General features: G+C 36.5%; 1 protein-coding gene across 1 annotated transcript; it reads right to left on the minus strand.

The window, feature by feature from the left end:
• Nucleotides 1–5,501: 5,501 nt before the first annotated feature.
• LOC122227859 (cofilin-2-like) lies at nucleotides 5,502–6,544 on the minus strand. Its single transcript, XM_042952585.1, has 2 exons — nucleotides 6,175–6,544; nucleotides 5,502–5,937 (listed from the first exon to the last, which is right to left on the minus strand). The coding sequence occupies exons 1-2, from the start codon at nucleotides 6,540–6,542 to the stop codon at nucleotides 5,805–5,807; spliced, it is 501 nt and encodes a 166-aa protein (XP_042808519.1). The 5' UTR covers nucleotides 6,543–6,544; the 3' UTR covers nucleotides 5,502–5,804.
• Between the last annotated feature and the right edge of the window lie 14,125 nt (nucleotides 6,545–20,669).

Here is a 20,669-nt window from a genome sequence, read left to right on the forward strand (position 1 = left end):
TACCGTGTCCCCTGGTGAAATCATTCTGTCTAAGGATCAGGATCTCTGATCCAGCAGAACCTAAACTGCATTCTTGTCATTTAACAAACTCTTACTGTGATGATGAGAGGCACCAGCATATACCTGCCACATGCTAGATCATAGAAGACAATATCCCAATCCCACAGCTTTGTCCTTGAGCAAATTACAAAGCTTTGTCCTTGTAATTTAAATACAAATTGAACAAGTCATTCTATTGTACTATTAGGGAAGCTCCTTCTGGGTTATGAGGTATACATACCTTCTTCAACTTACTATGGGGTTACGTCCTCCTGATAAACCTATCAGAAGTTGAAAGTATCGTAAGTCAAAAATGTATTTAATACGCCTTACCTACCGAACATCATAGCCTAGCCTAGCCTAGCCTACCTTAAACGTGCTCAGAACACTTACATTAGCTTACAGTTGGGCAAAATCATCTAACACAAAGTCCATTTTACAATAAAGTATCGAAAAGCTCCTATAATTCATTGAGCAGAGTACTGAAAGTGAAAAACAGAATGGTTGTGTGGGTACAGAAGGGTTGTAAGTGTTATCCGTTGTGTACCCTCATCACCGCCTGGCTGACAGGGAGCTGAAGCTGCCACTGCCCAGCATCACAACACAGCACTATACCACCCACTGCCACCTCAGGGGAAAAAATCAAAATGCAAAACTTGAAATACTGTTTCTGTTGAACACATCTCTATTTTCTACCATTGTAAAATCAAAAAATCGTAAGTCAAATCCTAAATCGGGGACAAGCTGTATAATAAAACTAAAGCATTCCAAGGTCAAATACCCAGTATTAAACCTCCTTCACTTGTAAATAAGCTGCTTGTTCTGAGGCATCACTATTCAAGATCCCATGTTAGTAAATCAGGCATTTTTATGGTGCTGGCAGAGGCACTGTGAAAAGGAAAGACAAAACCACCTTCAAAGTACCAGTAGATTCTGGAAAGAATAAATCACCTCTTCCTCCATATATAAAGGGTCCAATGTAATCAATGTGCCACCAAGGGACTGATTTTTCTATTTTTTCTTATGTCAATGTTGGCAATTTTGCTTTTCTAGGAATTTTTCCATTTCATTCACATTTTCAAATATATTGGCATAAGTTTGTTCATTATTTCCTCTTATCTTTTTGGAATCTGCGTGATTTGCAGTACTGCCCTTCTTTTCATTACTCTATTGGTTGATTATTTCCTCCTTTTTTTTTCTTTTCTAGTATTACCAATTTTGTTGGTCTTTTCGAAGAACCAACTTTGGATTTGTTTTTACATCAATTACATTTTTATTTTTGTTTTGCATTTCATTAATATCTTTGCTTTCATTATTTCCATCTTTCTACTAACTTTAGGTTTTATATACTGTCAAAGTCATTTATTACATTTTTTATTTCCATCATTATATTTTCAGTTCCAGAATTTTCATTCAAATCCTTTTTTAAAGAGCCCAGTTCTCACATGAAATTGTCCATTTCATCATCTCCAACATATGAATTGTATCTTTTGAAACTGTCAATTGTTTATCTTTCTTTTTTTTTTTCCATTCATTTCATTCTAGCTTCTGGTATGCTTGGCAAATTTTAATTGAATACTTTAAATGAGTATAACATATTGTGTAAGCTATAGATGATGCTATCTCCTCCAAAGAGAATTTCTTTTCCTTCAAGTAGGCAGTTAAAATAGGGGTAAATCTTTGATCCAACCAGAATGAAGTGTCTTAAGACTAGATTTCAATCTTTTTTTTAATGTTTATTTATTTTTGAGAGACAGAGAGACAGAGAGACAGAATGTGAGCAGAGGAGGGGCAAAGAGAGAGGGAGACACAGAATCCGAAGTAGGCTTCAGGCTCTGAGCTGTCAGCACAGAGCCCAACATGGGGCTTGAACTCACAAACTGTGAGATCATGATCTGAGCTAAAATCAGATGCTTAACCAACTGAGCCTTCCAGGCACCCCTGGATTTCAATCTTTTTGAGGGCTGAACTAGTTCTGGTTTGTCCTTTAAATACCTCAGTAGAAAATGTGCAGCATTTTCCAGGAACTTTTCTTCCTTAGTGGCTCTGAATTCCAGTCTTTATCTCAGCAGCACCATACTACCAAAAGCTCTGATTAAACTCTTAACGTGTAAACATTTATTTATATTAGACTTCTCAGATCAATGGAGCTTACAAATTGGAAATGCTTTGAGAAGAAAAGTAGCAGAGAATTTCCAGCTTTCCTAAGTGTTTTCCCTTTCTTTCTTGGCTCATGGTCTCTCAAATGCTGAGTGTGCTGTAGTTCTCAAATGCCTTTACTGTTATTTCATATTTTTAACTTTAAAATATATTTTTCATATAATTGTGACTATTCTCTGATACTACACCAAAACTCAACAAGTTGTTCCTAAGAGTTAATTACAATAAGGAATTTGAAACCACATCAAGGAACTTTTCATCCACAATTACATTAAAATCCATTGGTCTTTAACTTTGAATGGATTTTGTATCATTATATACTAGTCATTTTGAAAATATTAATTCACTCATATGCAGCTCTTCTAAATGTTGATGTATTTCATTATAGAATATTTTTTTAAATTACATTGGCTAATATTACCACAAAACTCATTATAAAAAAAAGAAAAAAGTCTTTCAGTATACTTAAGCTATCCAGTTTCCAATGGCAGATACAGTTTTCCAAAATTCCAATTTTTCAATTCAAAGCATAATATGTTCTGCCTAATATTTGCAGTACACCCTGCTGTAATAGGAACCTCTTTAGTAACAAATATGGCACAAAAATAAAAACTCACTAAATTTGAATATATTGCAAAACAACATTTGGATGAGATATCATCCAAAATTTGCACATTCTGTCATCATGAAAGTAATAACTTTAAAATAATATTTAAGTCAGGGCGCCTGGGTGGCTCAGTTGGTTAAACACAGGACTTCGGCTCAGGTAATGATCTCACAGTTCGTGGGTTCAAGCCCCACGTAGGGCTCTGTGCTGACAGCTCAGAGCCTGCAGCCTGCTTCAGATTCTGTGTCTCCCTTTCTCTCTCCACCCCTCCCCTGCTTGCACTCTTTGTCTCTCTATCTCTCTCAAAAATAAATAAACACTTAAAAAATTTAATAAAAAATAAATAAAATAAAATAAAATAATATTTAAGTCTAGAAATACCTCAAACTGAAAGAAAAATTAGGCTAAGAAAAGTTTTTAAAATTATAGTAAAAATATAGCAATTATATATGGTCTTTTTGCATTCTCTTTGAAAGGCCATTTACTTCTCCCCATATCCATTATAAATTATACTGTCATTGGTTATATTTGGACACAGTCCCCTTGAATTTTGTGACACAGAAGCAGATGCTGATGGCAGAAACAAGTTGGAAGATAACACATTACAATAAACCTATGTTTACCCATCCCCAGAATCAGCTGAGGTTCCCTAAACTGAAAAAAAAAATTATAATAAAAATAAAACCTACCATTAATAATGTTTGGGAGGGTGAGTAGCACAGAGACATTGACTCTGCTACCATCTGATTACACTGATCTTGGTAATTGTGGGTAAACTGACAGAAAACTTTTTGGCCAAATAGCTCTAAAAATTATTCTTTAAAATTGATTTACTACTTATATGACTCTTTATAATCAAAATCCTTACTATTTCTCAAACTGAAAAATTGGAGGTGCTTCCTAATGCAGGTTTTAGAAGAGAGAACTGCAAATTCTTTTCTTCCAACACAGCCCTTTCCAGTGGGCAGATAAAGATAAGGATATTTTCCATACCTGAGTGCCTTTGCCTCTGCTCCTTCAGAGTTGGCTGGTTTTCATCTAGACTCCTGTCTTCACTCACCAGTCAAAGGAAGACTTCTCTCTGCTGTACCTTCCTGTTCATACAGTTATTTCAACCAACAGTTAGATAATTGCCTCAGTCAGAATAGAAGCGAAAGGGTATTATAAATGTGACCTTACAAATTAAAGTTAATAAAACAACTTTATTTGCTTTTCATAAACTCCTTACTTGTAAATTAACTCTAATTTAATTGCCATGTCACTTTGGTTACTAGAAATTTAAAGCATCAGCTTATGATAAAAATTAAGTATTATTTTCTGTTTATGTTTGAGAGAGAGACAGACAGAGCACAAGCCAGGGAGGGGCAGAGAGAGAGGAAGACACAGAATCTGAAGCAGGCTCCAGGCTCTGAGGTGTTAGCACAGAGCCCAACATGGAGCTTGAACTCACAGAACTGTAAGATCTTGACATGAGCCAAAGCTGGACGCTTAACTAACTAAGCCACCCAGGTGCCCCTAAATATTAAATATTATTTTTATCTTCATAAAAATGTTTAGGAAATCAGTTTGCAAAGTAACGTGCATTCTACATGCTATTCTGTTAGGTTGCATAGGCTTGTATGTGTCTGTGTGTGTGTGTGTGTGTGTGTGTGTGTGTGTGTGTGTGTGTAGAGACAGAGAGAGAGATGCATGAGGTCAAGATCAAGATTGAACTCCACTCTAAAAGAATGATCACTGAACCAGTACAAGTCTTTAGCTCCAAATGGTGGGATTTGAGGTGATCTTTTTTAACTTTTCTATGTTATTTAAATTATCTATAAGAATATATGCCATCTTTATGAAAAGAGAAAAAACAATTTCTATGGACACACACAGGAGGGCACACCTATCTCCCCTTTGAAAGGGAAAAATCAAGGTTGGGGAATAAAATGATCTATAAGCTGAATATTGAAAGATAAGTAATTCATATATGGCTGAAATGAGGAAGAAGGAATATAATAAAATCCTTTAATTGATGCATTATAGTGCCCAACAACCTTATGTGATAAGTATTTTTATCCACCCTTTTTATCCACCCAAGATCTCCTTTCCATTATTTATATCCAGGTTCTTTTTTTTTTTTTTTTCTTTTGGTAATATGCCACAACTTTTATTGCGATGTGGTCATTTTTGTGAGGGTAAGGAGTTTGATCTGAAAAACAATGTTCCATTTAAGGCTCTTTTATACAGAAATTGCCATCATGACTGATATTCAAAATATTTTTAGTGTTGCCAAACTTACATGGTAAACGTAAACTCCTACACTTATTCAGTAGTGTACGCTCAATGGAAAACAAAAAGGCATTAACAGCTGTTTCTTTTAAGATATGCAGGTAACAGGAATGAATACTGAGGTACTAGGATAAGCTGGTGACACTGTTAACAAAACTTAATTGGCATTCCTTTTGGGGGATGGAGAGTGAGTTAAACTCATTACAAAAAAAGTGCTTTCAATGCATAGTGTTATATCTGTGCTGCCATGTCACAAAAATAGGCTTGTCAAGGCAGATGAGGTGTATGAATGCTCAAGCCTCACAGAACTGCAATCAAGTGAAACTATAAATAATACTGAATAAAGTTTACCATCTGACCAGTGGATAATACTTTCAAGGCATTCAATCAGCTTACCCTTTGCAGTATTCTAAGCTATTCACATTGACAATCACTTTCACTGTAGTGCTTGCTGCAAGGGAGGCATATAACCAGTTGTTTTGGCTAAAATATGACGGGAAGGCATTCCTTGGGTTCTACATAAAAGTAACAGTATTAAACAGTCTAATGGCAATCACTGATAGGCTGCTTACATGAATGGTATTTCCTTCATTCACTGTATTGGAAGGACCCAGTGGGAAGAGAAAAAAAAACAAAAACAGAAACAAAAAACAACTAACCCTATTTCAATTGATTGAGCTGGAGAAATGGAAGCTCCTTAAGATCCAGATGGCACTTGACTGGCACTTTATAAGGGTTTTCCTTCAAGAGAAACTACTACGTTGCCTCCCAATTTCTCTCCAAGTGTTGAACGGTCTTTTATATCATCCAAGCCATTTACTTGCCATTCATGTTTAATACCTGTAAATTTCTTTTTAACGCATCTTTATTTTTTTTTTAATTTTTTTTAACGTTTATTTATTTTTGAGACAGAGAGAGACAGAGCATGAACGGGGGAGGGGCAGAGACAGAGGGAGACACAGAATCGGAAGCAGGCTCCAGGCTCTGAGCCATCAGCCCAGAGCCCGTCGCGGGGCTCGAACTCACGGACTGTGAGATGGTGACCTGAGCTGAAGTCGGACACTCAACCGACTGAGCCACCCAGGCTCCCCTTAACGGCATCTTTAGAGCTAGCATAAATCATGTTGCTTTTTAAAGGTGCACTCTCAGGAGCCCAGAATATAAATACTAGGTCTTCTTTCTTAGACTCTTTTGTTTCGTAGGTGGCATCGTACAAAGCATATCGGCAATCATTCAGAGGTAGCAACTTCACAAAAGATGTGTAGGGGTCCTCTACAGTATCATCAATGTCACCCACCAAGATCTGCTTTGCTTCCTCTACAATTATTTGTCTTTTGTCATCGCTTAAACAGAAGAGAACAGCTTTCTTTCTTTTTTTGATCTCCTCTTGTGTAGAAGATTTTCTTACTTTCATATCATTAAAAACTTTGATGACTTCATCATTCACTGTAACTCCAGAAGCCATAGTGTCCGTAGCTGTGGCGGCGGCGGCTCCGGCTCCGGGTCTGTGGCACTGGTAGGAGGAGAGGGAGGGGCAGGCAGGCAGCTGCGAGTGCAGGAGCTGCAGCCCTATATCCAGGTTCTTATATTAGGTATGTTTTTGAAGAGTAAAATTATGAATTCCCTCATTAAAAGTCTTTCATTGATAAAAGTACATACTTAACATAAAAGCTAGGTGTCTTAGAAATTGGGATGCTCAGAAAAAGGGCAATCTAGAAACACTAAGTATTTATGCACTAAGCATATTACTCAGGCAAAAACCTATTTACCTATTCATTAGATATTAAAACATTATCTGAAAACTTTAAGACTCCTAAAATAAAAATTTTATATATCATAATCATTTTAGCTTCTAGCTAAATTTGGGAGATTTCCCTGGACCTAGAAAAAACAAAATGCAATGAATAAAATGGACAAATTTGAAAGGTACATAAACTACCAAAACTGACTCAAGAAGAAAGAGAAAATCTGAATAGACCTAAAACAAGTAAGGAAATTGAATTAGTTATCAAAACCTCCAAACAAAGAAAAGCCCAGAACCAGATGACTTCACTTGTGAATTCTACCCAACACTTAAAGCAAAATTAACACCACTCATTTTCAAACTCTTCCAAGAATACTGAATAGGAGGACACATTTCCTAACTAATTCTATGAGGCTAGAATTACCTTGATACCAAAACTAGACAAAAATACTATAAAGAAAAGAAAATTATAGGGGTGCCTGGGTGGCTCAGTCAGTTAAGCGTCTGACTTTGGCTCAGGTCATGATCTCACAGTTTGTGGGTTCAAGCCCCACATTGGGCTCTGTGCTGACAGCTCAGAGCCCAGAGCCTGCTTCAGATTCTGCATCTCCCTCTCTCTCTGCCCCTCCCCTACTTGTGCTCTGCTTCTCTCTCTCAAAAATAAACATTACCAAAAAAAGAAAGGAAAGAAAGAAAGAAAGAAAGAAAGAAAGAAAGAAAGAAAGAAAGAAAATTATAGACCATACAAATCAAAACCACAATGAGATACCACCTCGCACCTGACAGAATGGCTAAAATCAACAACTCAGGAAACAACAGATGTTGGTGAGGCTGTGGATAAAGGGGAACCCTTTTACACTGTTGGTAGGAATGCAAACTGGTGCAGTCACTCTGGAAAACAGTATGGAGATTCCTCAAAAAGTTAAAAATATAAGTACCCTATGGCCCAGCAATTGTACTATGAGGTATTTTACCCAAAGGATATAAAAATATGGATTCAAAGGGGCACATGCACCCCAATGTTTATAGCAGCATTATGAACAATAGCCAAATTATGGAAAAAAGGACCCAAATGTCCATTGACTGATGAATGGGTAAAGAAGATGATGTGGTATATACATACTATGGAATAATACTCAGCCATCAAAAAGAATGAAATCTTGACATTTGCAATGATGTGGATGGAGCTAGAGTGTATTATGCTGAGCAAAATAAGTCAGAGAAAGACAAATATCATATGATTTCATTCAAATGTGTAACTTAAGAAATAAAACATATGAACATATGGGAAGGGGGAGAAAAGAGAGAGGGAAGCAAACCATAAGAGACTCTTAACTATAGAGAATGAACTGAGGATTGATGGAGGGAGATGGTGGGGCATGGGCTATAAATGGATGAGGGTGTTAAGGAGGGCACTTGTTACGATGAGCAATGCATGTTATATGTAAGTGGTGAATCACTAAATTCTACTCCTGAAACCAATATTACACTATATGTTAACTAATTAGAATTTAAATAAAATTTTGAAAAAAAAATAATAGACTAATATCCATTATAAATATAGATGTAAAAATCCTCAACAAAATACCAGCAAACTGAACTCAGTAATACAATAAGAGAATTATACACCATGACCAAGTGGGATTTATCCTTGTAATGTGAGGGTGGTTTAATAAATAAAAATCAATTAATGTAATATATCATATTAACAAAATGAATGATAAAAACCACATGATCACTGCCGTTGGTACAGAAAAAGTGTTTGGCAAAACTCACTTTTCATGATAAACAAAAGTACTCAATAAACTAGGAGTTGGAGGAAACTTCCTCAATATGATAAAGAATTTATCTGAAAGACCCACAGCTAATACAATAGTCAATGGTGAACAAAGTGAAAGCTTTTCTCTTAAGATCAGGAACAAACAAGAATACCCATTTTCACCACTGTATTTAACATAGGGCTGAAGGTTCTAACTAAAACAATTAGGCAAGAAAAAGAAATAAGAAGCATCCAAATTGGAAAGGAAGAAGTAAAATTATCTTTGTTCAAAGATGACATGATATCATATGTAGAAAACCCTAAAGAACACACACACACACACTGTTAGAGCTAATAAATGATTTCAGAAAAGTTGCAGGCTACAAAATCAACACACAAAAATCACTTGTATTTCTATACACTAGCAATGAACAATCCAAAATAAATTAAGAAAAAAAAATCTACTTATAATAGCATAAAAAGAATAAAATACATAAGAATAAACTTAACCAAGGGAGACAAAAGATTTATAGATTGAAAACATTGCTGAAACAAATTAAAGAAAGCAAGAATAAAGGAAAAGACAGCCTGTGTTCATGGATTGGAAGACTCAATATTGTTGAAATAGCAATAGTCTCCAAAATAATCCTCAGATTCCATGTAATCCTACCAAAATCCCAATGGCATTTTTTGCAGAAATGGAAAAGCCAACCTTAAAATTTATATGGAATTGCAAGGGACCCCAAAGATAGCCAAAGCAATCTTGAAAAAAGATAATCTGAATCAAGTTAGACAACTCACACTTCATAATTTCAAGACTTATTTCAAAGCTACAGGAATGAAAACAATGTGTTTCTGGCATAAGCGGAGACATACATCCATAGAAAATAATTGACAGTCCAGAAATAAACCCGTACATCTGTGGTCAATTGGTTGGGGTGCCACCCATAACCATTCAATGGGGAAAGAATAGACTTTTCAACAAATGGTGTTGGGACCACAGTATATCTATAGACAAAAAATGAAGTTGGATCCCTACACCTTGTACCGTAAATAAAAATTAACTCTAAATGGATCAAAGACTTAAGTTAAAACTATAAAACTCATAGGAAAAAAAAAAAAACATACGGGCAAATGACCTTGGATTGGCAATGCTTTCTAAAATATAACACCAGGGCATCTGGCTGGCTGAGTTAGTAGAGCATGTGATTCTTGATCTCGGGGCTAGGAGTTCAAGCCCCATATTGGGCATAGAGATTATTTTTTTAAAATATGCTGTTAATAAAGTACTTTGCAACTTGGATCTTTAAAAACTAATAATAAGAGGGGCACCTGGGTGGCCCAGTCAGTTAAGTGTCTAACTTCAGCTTAGGTCACGATCTTGTGGTCTGTGGGTTTGAGCCCCGCATCAGGCTCTGTGCTGACAGCTCTGAGCCTGCAGCCTGCTTCAGATTCTGTGTCTCCCTCTCTCTTCTCTTCTCCTGCTTGTGTTCTATCTACCAAAAATAAATAAACATTAAAAAAAATTAACTAATAATAAGATCAAATAAAATATGACACCAAGAGCACAAGCACCAAAAGAAAAAAAAGATAAATTGGACTTCATCAAAAATTTTTAAATTTCTTATTTATTGTATAACTGAAAGTAAATAGTCATGGGGATGACTATGATACAGCATAAGGGATCTAGTCAATAATATTATAATAACGTATGGTGACAGATTGTAACTACACTTACAGTGGTGAGCACAGAACTATTGAATCACTATGTTGTACACCTGAAACTAACATAACATAGGTCAACTATACTTTAATTAAAAAAAAAATGTTTTAACTTCTGTACCCCAAAGAACACAATCAACAGAGTGAACTCACAGAATAGGAGAAAATATTTATAAATCATAAATGTGATAAAAGTCTAGAATCCAGAATATATAAAGAACTCTTACAACTCAACAACAAAAAGACTAACAACTCAATTTAAAAAACAGGCAAAGAGATTGTCTCAGGCAAATAGATATGTCTCCAAAGAAGATATTCAAATATCCAAAAAGCACATGAAAAGATGCTCAATGTCATTCGTCATTAGAGGAAAGCAAACCAAAATCACAATGAGATACCACTTCAACACATTAGGATGATCATAGTAAAAAAACAAAGAAACAAACAAATAGAAAATAACAATGTGGAGAAATCAGGACCTTTGTGCACTGATGACTGGAACATAAAAACAATGTAGCCACTGTGGAAAACAGTTTGGTGTTTTATCAAATGTCAATTACAATAAACCCAGCAATTTCATTCCCGGGTATATAGCCAACAACACTGAAAATAAGAACTCAAGCAAATGTTTGTATGCCAATGTTCACTTCTGTACTGTTTATAATACCCAAAAGGTGGAAATAATCCAAGAGTCCATCAACAGATGAATGAATAAATAAAATGTGATATATACACACACTGCAATATCATCTAGCCAAAAAAGGAATGTAGTTTTGGTACATGCTACAATATAGATGAACCTTGAAAACATTATGCTAAGTGAAATAAGACACAAAAGGACTAACACTATATGATTCCACATGTATGTGATATGTGCACACAGTAGTCAAATTCACAGAGACATAAAATAGAATGGTGGTTACTGGGGTCTTTGGGAAAAGGGGACCCAAGAGATACTGCTTAATAGGTACAGAGTTTCTGTTGGGGATGATGATAAATTCTGGAAATGGATAGTGGTTATGGTTGTGTAACATTGTGAATATACTTAATGCCACTGAATTGTATCCTTTAAATTACTAAAATGGTAAATTTTAAGTGTATCTTGCTACAATCAATAAAATTCCAACAAGAAGAGAAAAAATAAATGAAAATCCACAATAGAGAGCCAGCTTTACTCTATTTTCTTTTTGTAAAAATCTATGTGGCAATCGAAATAGACTGAAAAGTGCCTTCGGAACTTCCTGTGTTTTTGTCCTCCTGAAAGGCCTCAGAATTTCTTGCTCTTTTCTTCACACTGATACAAACCCCTGTTCACACACTTTTCAAAAGCAAGTGTGTAATTTAAAACATTTATACTCCAAATGAGTTGTTTCTTTTTTAATAAACCTTAGGGTGAAGGGACTGCCACATTACCCACTGGGTCCTTTACGTGGCAACAGTATTTCAGTGGTTGACTCTGCTTATGTCAAGTTGCACAAGGAAAATTGATCACTTTTTTTGTTTCTCCAAACTTCCTTGTAGCTGAAAGAATAAGACAATAAATGAAATTGTCATAAACCATTCAAGTTTTCTGATTTTTTTCAATGGCATAGATATATGTCTTCTTTTTATGCCACATTAATTCCACAAATAACATGGACCTGGTTATTGAAAGGTTTTGTGGCAGGTGTTGTGTGAGATAGACATGAAGTTGTCTAAGATGTAGCTCTTGCCTTCCAGGGACTAACAATCTTGAACAGAGTTCAAACTGCAGGCCAAATCTACCAGATGCCTATTTCTGTATAGAACAGAAGCTATGGAGAATTTTTACAATTTTATATGGTTGAAAAAAATCAAAAGGAAAACAGTATCTCATGACATGTGAAAATTATGTGGAATTCAAATGTCAGTTTCCAAAAATCCAGTTTATTTGAGTACTAGTTCATGTGTATACTGACTATGCTGTTTTCATTCTACATATACCAGAGTTGAATAGCTCTGACAGAGACCACATAGCCCACACAGACTAAAATATTTACTGTCTGGCCATTTATAGAGTTTGCCAACCTCTACACCCAATCTAGAAGGTGACATGAAATGCATATGGAAATAACAGCAAATTCAGACAGGCTGGACTAAACACCATGTGACACCCAGCAGGTTCTGAGTGCTGGGAGCCTACAAAGGATAGCAGGGTGATCAAAGAAGACATCAGGGCAGAAGCAGCTTTCAAACTGGTCCTTGAAGGATAGTAAGGGTTTCCGTAAGCGATAATTCAGGAAAGAAAATTCTAAACAAAGGAAGAGTATGAACAGAGAAAGGATAAGGAAAAATATAAGCTTTGGGGATAGGACACCCCAACTCTATAATCAAAAGGAATTACTAGTGGGGCATCTGGATGGCTCTGTCAGTTAAGTGATCTCACAGTCACGATCTCACAGTTCGGTTTGTGGGGTCACGCTCCCCATCAGTGGCAGGTGGGGGGGGGTGGGGTGAGGCAGAGCCTGCTTGGGATTCTGCCTTTCTCTGCCTCTTCCCCACTCATACTGTCTCTCTCTTTCTCTCAAAATAAATACATAAACTTAAAAAAAAAAAAAGGAATTACTGGGAATGAAAAATGCGAATAGCCTACTGGTTGCTCTCTCTTTATCACATGCTGCAAATCATTAACGATCACAAACATCAAATTTTAAATATTATTTAATTCTTATTCTATACTCTTCTCTGGAATTTAGTGTATTGCAAGAACTATTACAGCAAAGTATGCTAAAAAAATTGTATAGTACAAAAAATAGGATCCACTTGGATTGGATTAGTCAATAGCCACACTATTGGTGATCTGAATAGACATGAATTTGTATGATTTTACTCTTCAGATTTGTCACTCTACCCCCCAAAAAATGTCCCAAAATTTTATAACTGTTTTTTTAAATATGTGAAGTCTACAATTGCATGTCTGGTGGCTGAAGAGACAGTTAATAAAAATGTGCTAGTCCCTAGAAATCCTATATGACTGCCAAAGTAGATGAACTGTGTCAATAATCCAAAGGTCCTGAGCCCCCTGGATTGATGGTCGCTAAGTAGTCAATTTTTTACCCCTTTGCCAAGGTGTTTGCTTCTTGGCAAGTTAAGAATCTTCTCAGAAAATAATCTCTTAGGAAAAAGCAAAGTTCCAACCTTTGGAACTTGAGATGATTAAGGTAACTGTTTTACTTGATAAACCATGGGGTTGGTTAGAGAAGGAAATGTTTAGCTTTTACTGCTGCTTTTGTGCACAACGTGTAAAGGGCTTCATGGGCAAGATTTGCTGGGCAATATACTGCCAGCATCAGGGCTGGCAGCTCTTCACAGGGAAGGTTTGCTGGCAACATAGAAAGACATTATTTTCATCAAGCTCCCCCAGATCCTCCCAGTAATAAAGCTGCTGAGCCTATCAGGCAACCATCACAATTAAGAGCTACATTGCCTAGGTTCAAATCCCAACTCTACTCAGTTATTATGAATGACTGTAAGGGGCGCCTGGGTGGCTTGGTCGGTTAAGCGTCCGACTTCGGCTCAGGTCATGATCTCACGGTCCGTGAGTTCGAGCCCCGCGTCGGGCTCTGTGCTGACAGCTCAGAGCCTGGAGCCTGCTTCGGATTCTGTGTCTCCCTCTCTCTCTGCCCCTGCCCTGTTCATGCTCTGTCTCTCTCTGTCTCAAAAATAAATAAACATTAAAAAATTAAAAAAAAAAAAAATGAATGACTGTAATATTTGAGTTCTCACAAAGTCAGTATAGTCATTCTTCTCTTCCTGTCAAAGAATCCTCAGTCTTCCCCAGGATTCATTCTATTAATGGTCCTACGGTTTTCACCATATAGTATAAACATCCAATTCTGTACACTTTCTTTTCTTATCACCATTCATCAGACCCTACTGAGGTCATTTATGGGATGTTAACACAGCAGCCTCAGAAAAGGCCTTCCCTTTTAACTTGCAAGAAGGATGAGCAGGCTAAAATTCTGTTTATGAGAGGTCTCTATCTATTATGGCATAGTCAAGCTAATGACCATCTGGATTATATTATATTTGTAGTTGAGGTCTTATAGCTGAAAGTGGGGCCAAAAATACCCTTTGATCCCTTAGATCTTCCAAGGGTCCCCAAGGATTTGTAAGCCCTTGTTGACTAAAGATAGTTCTCTGGCTGAAACTTAGATATGTGACTATTAGAATAAGAATCAATGGAGCACATGGATGGCTCAGTCAGTTAAGCTTCCGACTTTGGCTCAGGTCATGATCTTGCAGTAAAATAGTTTGAGCACCCCAAGTCAGGCTCTGTGCTGACAGCTCAGAGCCTGGAGCCTACTTCTGATTCTGTGTCTCCTTCTCGCTCTGTCCCTCCCCACTCACGCTCTCTCTCTCTCTCTCAAAAAAATAAAATAAATAAAACATTAAAAAAAACTTAAAAAAAAAAGAATAAGAATCAATGACAAAGGCCACTATTAGTACTCAAGAAGTCTCATAAAAACAAAGCTAAAAGGGGAGGGGCATGGGGGATGGTGTTGTAGAAGAATTATCTGTGAAAAGTCAACTGTTTCAAAAAAGCCTCATTAAAGACTGAAGGAGTTTGAGGCACCTGGGTGGCTCAGTCAGTTGAGCTTGCAACCTCAACTCAGGTCATGATCCCATGGTTCACGAGTTTAAGCCCTGCATTGGGCTTGCTGCTGTCAGCACAGAACCTGCTTTGGGTCCTCTGTACCCCTCTCTCTCTGCCCCTTCCCTGCTTGTGCACTCTCTCTGAAAAATAAATATATCTTTTTAAAAAATTGAGGTAGTTTGTTTTATCAAAGACCTAATATAGCATCTAATTTCAAATATCAACTTTCAAATATCTTCACCAAAGATGCCTTTGTCCTTTTTTTTTTTTTTTTTTTTTTACTCATGAAGTATAAAGACCCATTAGGTTTAATGAATTAATCACTCAGAAAGCAGTCTCACTTGCTTTGGAAAGTTTCTAATACTGCACCAGTGTGAATTGGCTTGCGAGCATAATTCATTCGGGAAACATGCCTGTAATCCAAAGCAGTCATATATCAAAGTGAATTTCAAGAACCATTGGCTCTATTGTGATCATGTGACACTCAGCATCACATACTACTCATATTGTAAGATATCGCTCATTTATCAAGTTAAAATTTATTAGAGGGGCGCCTGGGTGGTTCAGTTGGTTAAGCTTCTGACTTCAGCTCAGGTCATGATCTCACAGCTCGTGGGTTTGAGCCTCATGTTGGGCTCTGTGCTGACAGCTCAGAGCCCGTGGCCTGCTTCAGATTCTGCGTCTCGCTTTCTCTCTGCCCTCCCCTGCTCGTGCTCTGTTTCTGTCTCTCTCTCAAAACTAAACATTTAAAAAAATTAAAAAATAAATGAACACTAAAAAAAAATGTTTTAAGTACAAAACAATTTATTACAAATGTCTGTTCATCTTGCAGAACAAGTTACAATCCAAGGATTTACTATAATTAATTTGTGTCATTTGGGCTGTTATGAATTCATCAACAAAAAGAAAAAAAATGCTATTTTTCCTTTTTCTATTCAAGAAATACAGCCAAGTCTTTGTGTTTGAGTTTTAGGTTCCTTTGCCCCAGGAGGAATAACAGTGTTTTGTGTGTTTCCTAAGCTTTCTTTTTGGGAAGTCTTGACCCATGCAAGGAAATGGTATTAAGGCTTCTATGTTTCCTAGGAAATGAGAGTGCTGGCTTGGACTCCCAAATATTTGATTCTTGCAAGACTGGGAAAGGAATGGGGCTCTATGAGGAAAGGAAACTTCCACTAGCTTCTCCACAGTGCTCTAGATGTTGAAGGAAGTGGATGGGTACAGGGATATCTATGGAAGACAAGAGACTTGGGAATAGCAATGGGGATCTCCATGGCCAAGCTGCAGAAATTAGAGAGGATCTCAGGGAAGGATTGCTCTGTGGTCTACCTGGAGCCAAACAGTAAAGGGCCAGGTTGTGACAGAGGCATCATATAGCAGAAAAAGTGGATTAACAATGGTGACCACTATGGTCCAAAGACCCATCATGTCCATAAGGCCAGAGTTCTTGTACAGGCCCATGGCAGGTATGTGATTTATATTGAATTGTTTACTGACCTTGGCAAACAGGAATTCAGAAATAGACTCAATGTTAATTTAGATATCAAAACACTGCGACAAGTTGTTATGGAAAAACTCATATCTATTTTGGGTTCCTTTACTAATCCATAGACTGGAAATAATAATAACATCCATCTCAGAGATAATTGATGTGACCAAATGAGATATACTGTGTCAAGTATGAAATGCATTTCAAATGTTTTATGCTGTCTTATACTGTTGTGGATACCGTTTTCTTCCCTTGCTGGAGTGTTCACTAACCACCTGCCCCAACGTCATCTCTCTCTCGTCACTCAAATAAGTGAAGACTCAGTTCATTGCAGCCAGCAAGAGTAGCTCTATGAATGTTAGGAATGATAAGTTTCTTTTGGAAAGGCTTTTTTTCTAGGTCAGTCTATTTTACCAGTGTAGGGAAATTGATTTAACCCTTTTCTGTGCAAACACACACAAAAAGGATTCTTAATCCTTCCCTGAGGGCTTTTTTGTTTGTTTTAACATTTCTCTTATTATGTATTCTAGAATGACCTTTGAAGTTACAGTGACTTTTAAGCATGGCTACTGTGAATGCAGAAATCTAGCCAAACAATGTAGGAAACTTTATTCAGCCTAAAAGCCATCACTATGACTTTCTTGAAAGAATTATATTACAGGGGAAATGGTTTAAAATTCTAACTTGGGAGTTCTACTCCTGAAACCAATACTATACTCTATGTTAACTAACTTGAATTTAGATAAATAAATTTTAAAAATAAAATTCTAACTTGGAGGGGCACCTGGCTGGCTCAGGGCATATGACTCTTGATCTCAGGGTTGTAAGTTCGAGCCCCATGTTGGGTGTAGAGATTACTTAAAATAAAATCTTTCAAAAAATAAAATAAATAAAATAAAATTCTAACTTGGAGAGTAAGAGGGATAATCAGATAACAGATAATATTTAGATGACCATCTAAAATACGCAAATGTATCACCCTTCTCAGAATTTTAGTAAATGGTCTGTAAACAATTTCTTAAAATTAGCTAGAGGATTTCTTCATTCGCAAAACTTTTTGTACTGGAAACAATCACTCTCTACTACTCCTCCCAACAACCTTAGGAGAGAGATGTTATTAGCTTCACTTACACAAGAGGAAGCAGCTTAGGAATATTTAAGGAATTTGCCCCAAGTTCTAAGATGTAGGGAATGTCAGGGCAGGGACCAGGGCGCGTATATGTCTGAACCAAAGTCTAGACTCCACCGTGAAGCTCTAGGGTCATTCCCGCTTTCTGAACAACAGCAGCAAAAATCCTTTGCTACCTTTAAACTCTTATCTAACCCAGACCAATTCCTGACTCAAAGAAGAGTCTCAAACTCAAAGGCCTACAGGGCCTAGGCTGGTAACACAAATAAGTTAATATAGGTCATATTTAAGAAAAAACTCACATTGTTCCACAGTGTATGACTTGGCTACTGTTCAGCTTCAGTCAATTATTGTCCTGAGAGAAGTTAGACCTATTATTACCAGCCCCTAATTTTGTAACAGAAGCCAGAAATCTGGATTTTTGGGAAAAACACCCCAATTTTCAGATGTTGGCAATAAGGGTACTTGTTTTTAAAGAACAACACTTGAAAAAAATTCTGTATTTTTAAATAAAAAATAAAGCAATGCTACATGGAACAATATGTACAGGCTAAACTTTGTGAGACACAGTCTAGGGAGAAAAGGAAAACTTGTTCGATATTCTTACCTTTTGATTACTGACAGACTTTAGTCGATTTAGGTAAAAATAAATGACTTTCCAGACAGTACAATAAGAGAAAGGAGTCATGCCACAAGTACATGGTAGGAGAAAAACAGCTCATTAATTAATTGCAGTCTCATTTGTGTGTGTGTGTATATATATATATATATATATATATATATATATATATACCATGAAAATAATTTTTAGCGATCTTCCATCAGATTTTATTCCTTGACAACAAGGGTAAACATATAAAAATGTTGTGTACCAATTACTGGAAATATAGAAATTATATTAAATCTATGCATATTTCCTTTGACGACCAATTCATTGGAGTAATTTAAAGCTAAATCAAAATCAACTCATTCCTTTATGGCAAAAGCAATCTTATCTGCAGCCAGCCAAGAGAGCATTATCAGGTTTGGTGGTAGGTTTTTGTCCACACACCCCCCCCACCCCCATGACAACTTAAATGAAAAGCCCTCAGGTTGAATTACAGCAAAAAAGGGGGAAAAAAAATCCTATTTTCTAAAATCTTTCTCTAACTCTGACTCTCAGATCTCTGCACTAGAGATACGGCTGGAATGTGGATGTAGATGGGAGTAGTAGTGCCAGAATCTTTTCAATGGATGTGCTTCTAAGCACAAATTTTTTTAAAGAAGTTTCCCAATATCCCTCAATGGAAAAAAAAAAAATTAATCTCTGGGCCTCAAAAAAAGTACTGTCTCCATTTCATTTTTATCAGCCATTCGCATTAGTAACTATAATATTTTCATTTGTCTCTTTGTTTTCCCCTCTCAGTTACATATACTTTTTAAAATAGTGGCTGTGTTTGAAGCTTTGTAATTAAATTATTGTGGATCCATCCTTGCATTTGTGAAGGCACGGTTTTCAAATAATATGTATTGAAAGACTGGAAGATCAAAACAGTAAAAGTGCAGAACAAAATTAGTCTCAGGGACCCATTTTCTCTTTGGGTTTCTATCTATTACAATGATTTCGATCCTTAAGGCAAGGAAGAATCACATTCCTTCTACACAAAAGCAACTCTGAAAGTCACTATTTTGTATAATGCCTAACATGGAGCTTGATACAGAGTGAGTAGACTATAAGTGGAATTGCTGAACTATATTGCAAACATTTTGTAAAATCTGAATTTTAAACAGCATTAGGTCAAAATGTTTACTCTTTGAACTTCTGTCTTTTTATTTACTCATAGGTCCTTTGGTCTGGCTTGAGATGCACAGAGCTAAGACCTAGGAGATTTAGCACACCTTAAATAGGGAGTCAAATAGTATGCTAAGTGAAATAAGCCAGACAGAGAAACACAAACACTGCATGGAATCACTTATATGTGGAATCCAAAAAAAAAGTTGAATGCATTGAAACAGCAGAGAAGTGGGTGCCAGGGGCTGGGGAAAATAGGGAGAGGTTGGTAAAAGAATACAAACTTTCAGTTGTGAGATGAATAAGGTCTGAGGATCTAATGATCCAATGTATAACATGATCACTTTATTGCTAACAACTGTATTGTAGAACTGAAATTTGCTAGGTAAAATTTAAATGTTCTCAAATACAACAAAAAAGGCTAATATGTGAGGTGATGGATGTGTCAATTAACTCCATGGAGGGAATTCTTACAAAATGTACATGTATATCAAATCATTACATTGTACAGTTTAAATATCTTATAATTCTACTCATCAGTTATACCTTAATAAAGCTGGGGGGGGGGGTGGTGGGAAAGGGAGCCAAAGGCAGTGAACGGTTATATAAACCAAGTTAAAATGTTGACAAGCGTCTTGCCATTTCTGAATGTTTCCAACTATGTAAGGAGAACATTTTTCATTGCTAAAATGGGCATGTATAATTTTTTAAATTAATGTTTTTCTTATTTCAACCAGAAAAGGAAGAGTGAAATCAAAGGAATTTACACTTCCAAAGAATTTTTTAGGAATTTTGGATGCAAAGAAAAAGAGCAGCTTCATATGGTAAGTTGTCATGTTGAGAAAAATAAAAGGAGCTAATGAATGGGAATATAGAACCTTGAGACAACTATCACTGTATTTGTAGAAAACTGTTAGCTATTTTAAGTCTAAAATGGCCCAGGTTTTCTAGAATTAATTTCAATTTTAAAAATCTATAAAACTGCAAGCCCTGTACTTGTTCCGGTTGGGCCTATAAGAATGTCCTATTTCCATGGCAAAGCTTTAAGTAAAAATTTTAAAGGTGAAAATCATGGCAAAAGATCAAAGGATGAGAAATAGGTGGCAGGCTGTATAGTCAGTTCTACATCAATAGCATTCAGCCGCCTCCTCCTCCTATTTCTTGATAAAAACCCATTAATTCCCACTCCCTTCTGTGCTAACATTCAAGAAAAATATGCTTGGACCTGCCTCGCACACTGTGAGAAGCACAAGAGTAGAATCATGATAACATTTGAAATAGCTCTATTCAACTCGTGGCTGTGCAACCAGCACTCTCATCCATCCGCATACAATGTCCTTGCAAAGCCTGAAGGAAAAATGATCAT

The sequence above is a fragment of the Panthera leo genome, chromosome C1, assembly GCF_018350215.1.
Source record: "Panthera leo isolate Ple1 chromosome C1, P.leo_Ple1_pat1.1, whole genome shotgun sequence".
NCBI lineage: Eukaryota > Metazoa > Chordata > Mammalia > Carnivora > Felidae > Panthera > Panthera leo.

What these genes read in the sequence shown, in the direction of transcription:
- LOC122227859 (XM_042952585.1), bottom strand. Translation starts at nt 6,542, where the DNA reads ATGGCTTCTGGAGTTACAGTGAATGATGAAGTCATCAAAGTTTTTAAT. An exon ending in TATGCTAGCTCTAAAGATGC is followed by an intron (nt 5,938 to 6,174) that starts CGTTAAGGGGAG and finishes AAAATAAAGATG; the next exon opens with CGTTAAAAAGAAATTTACAG.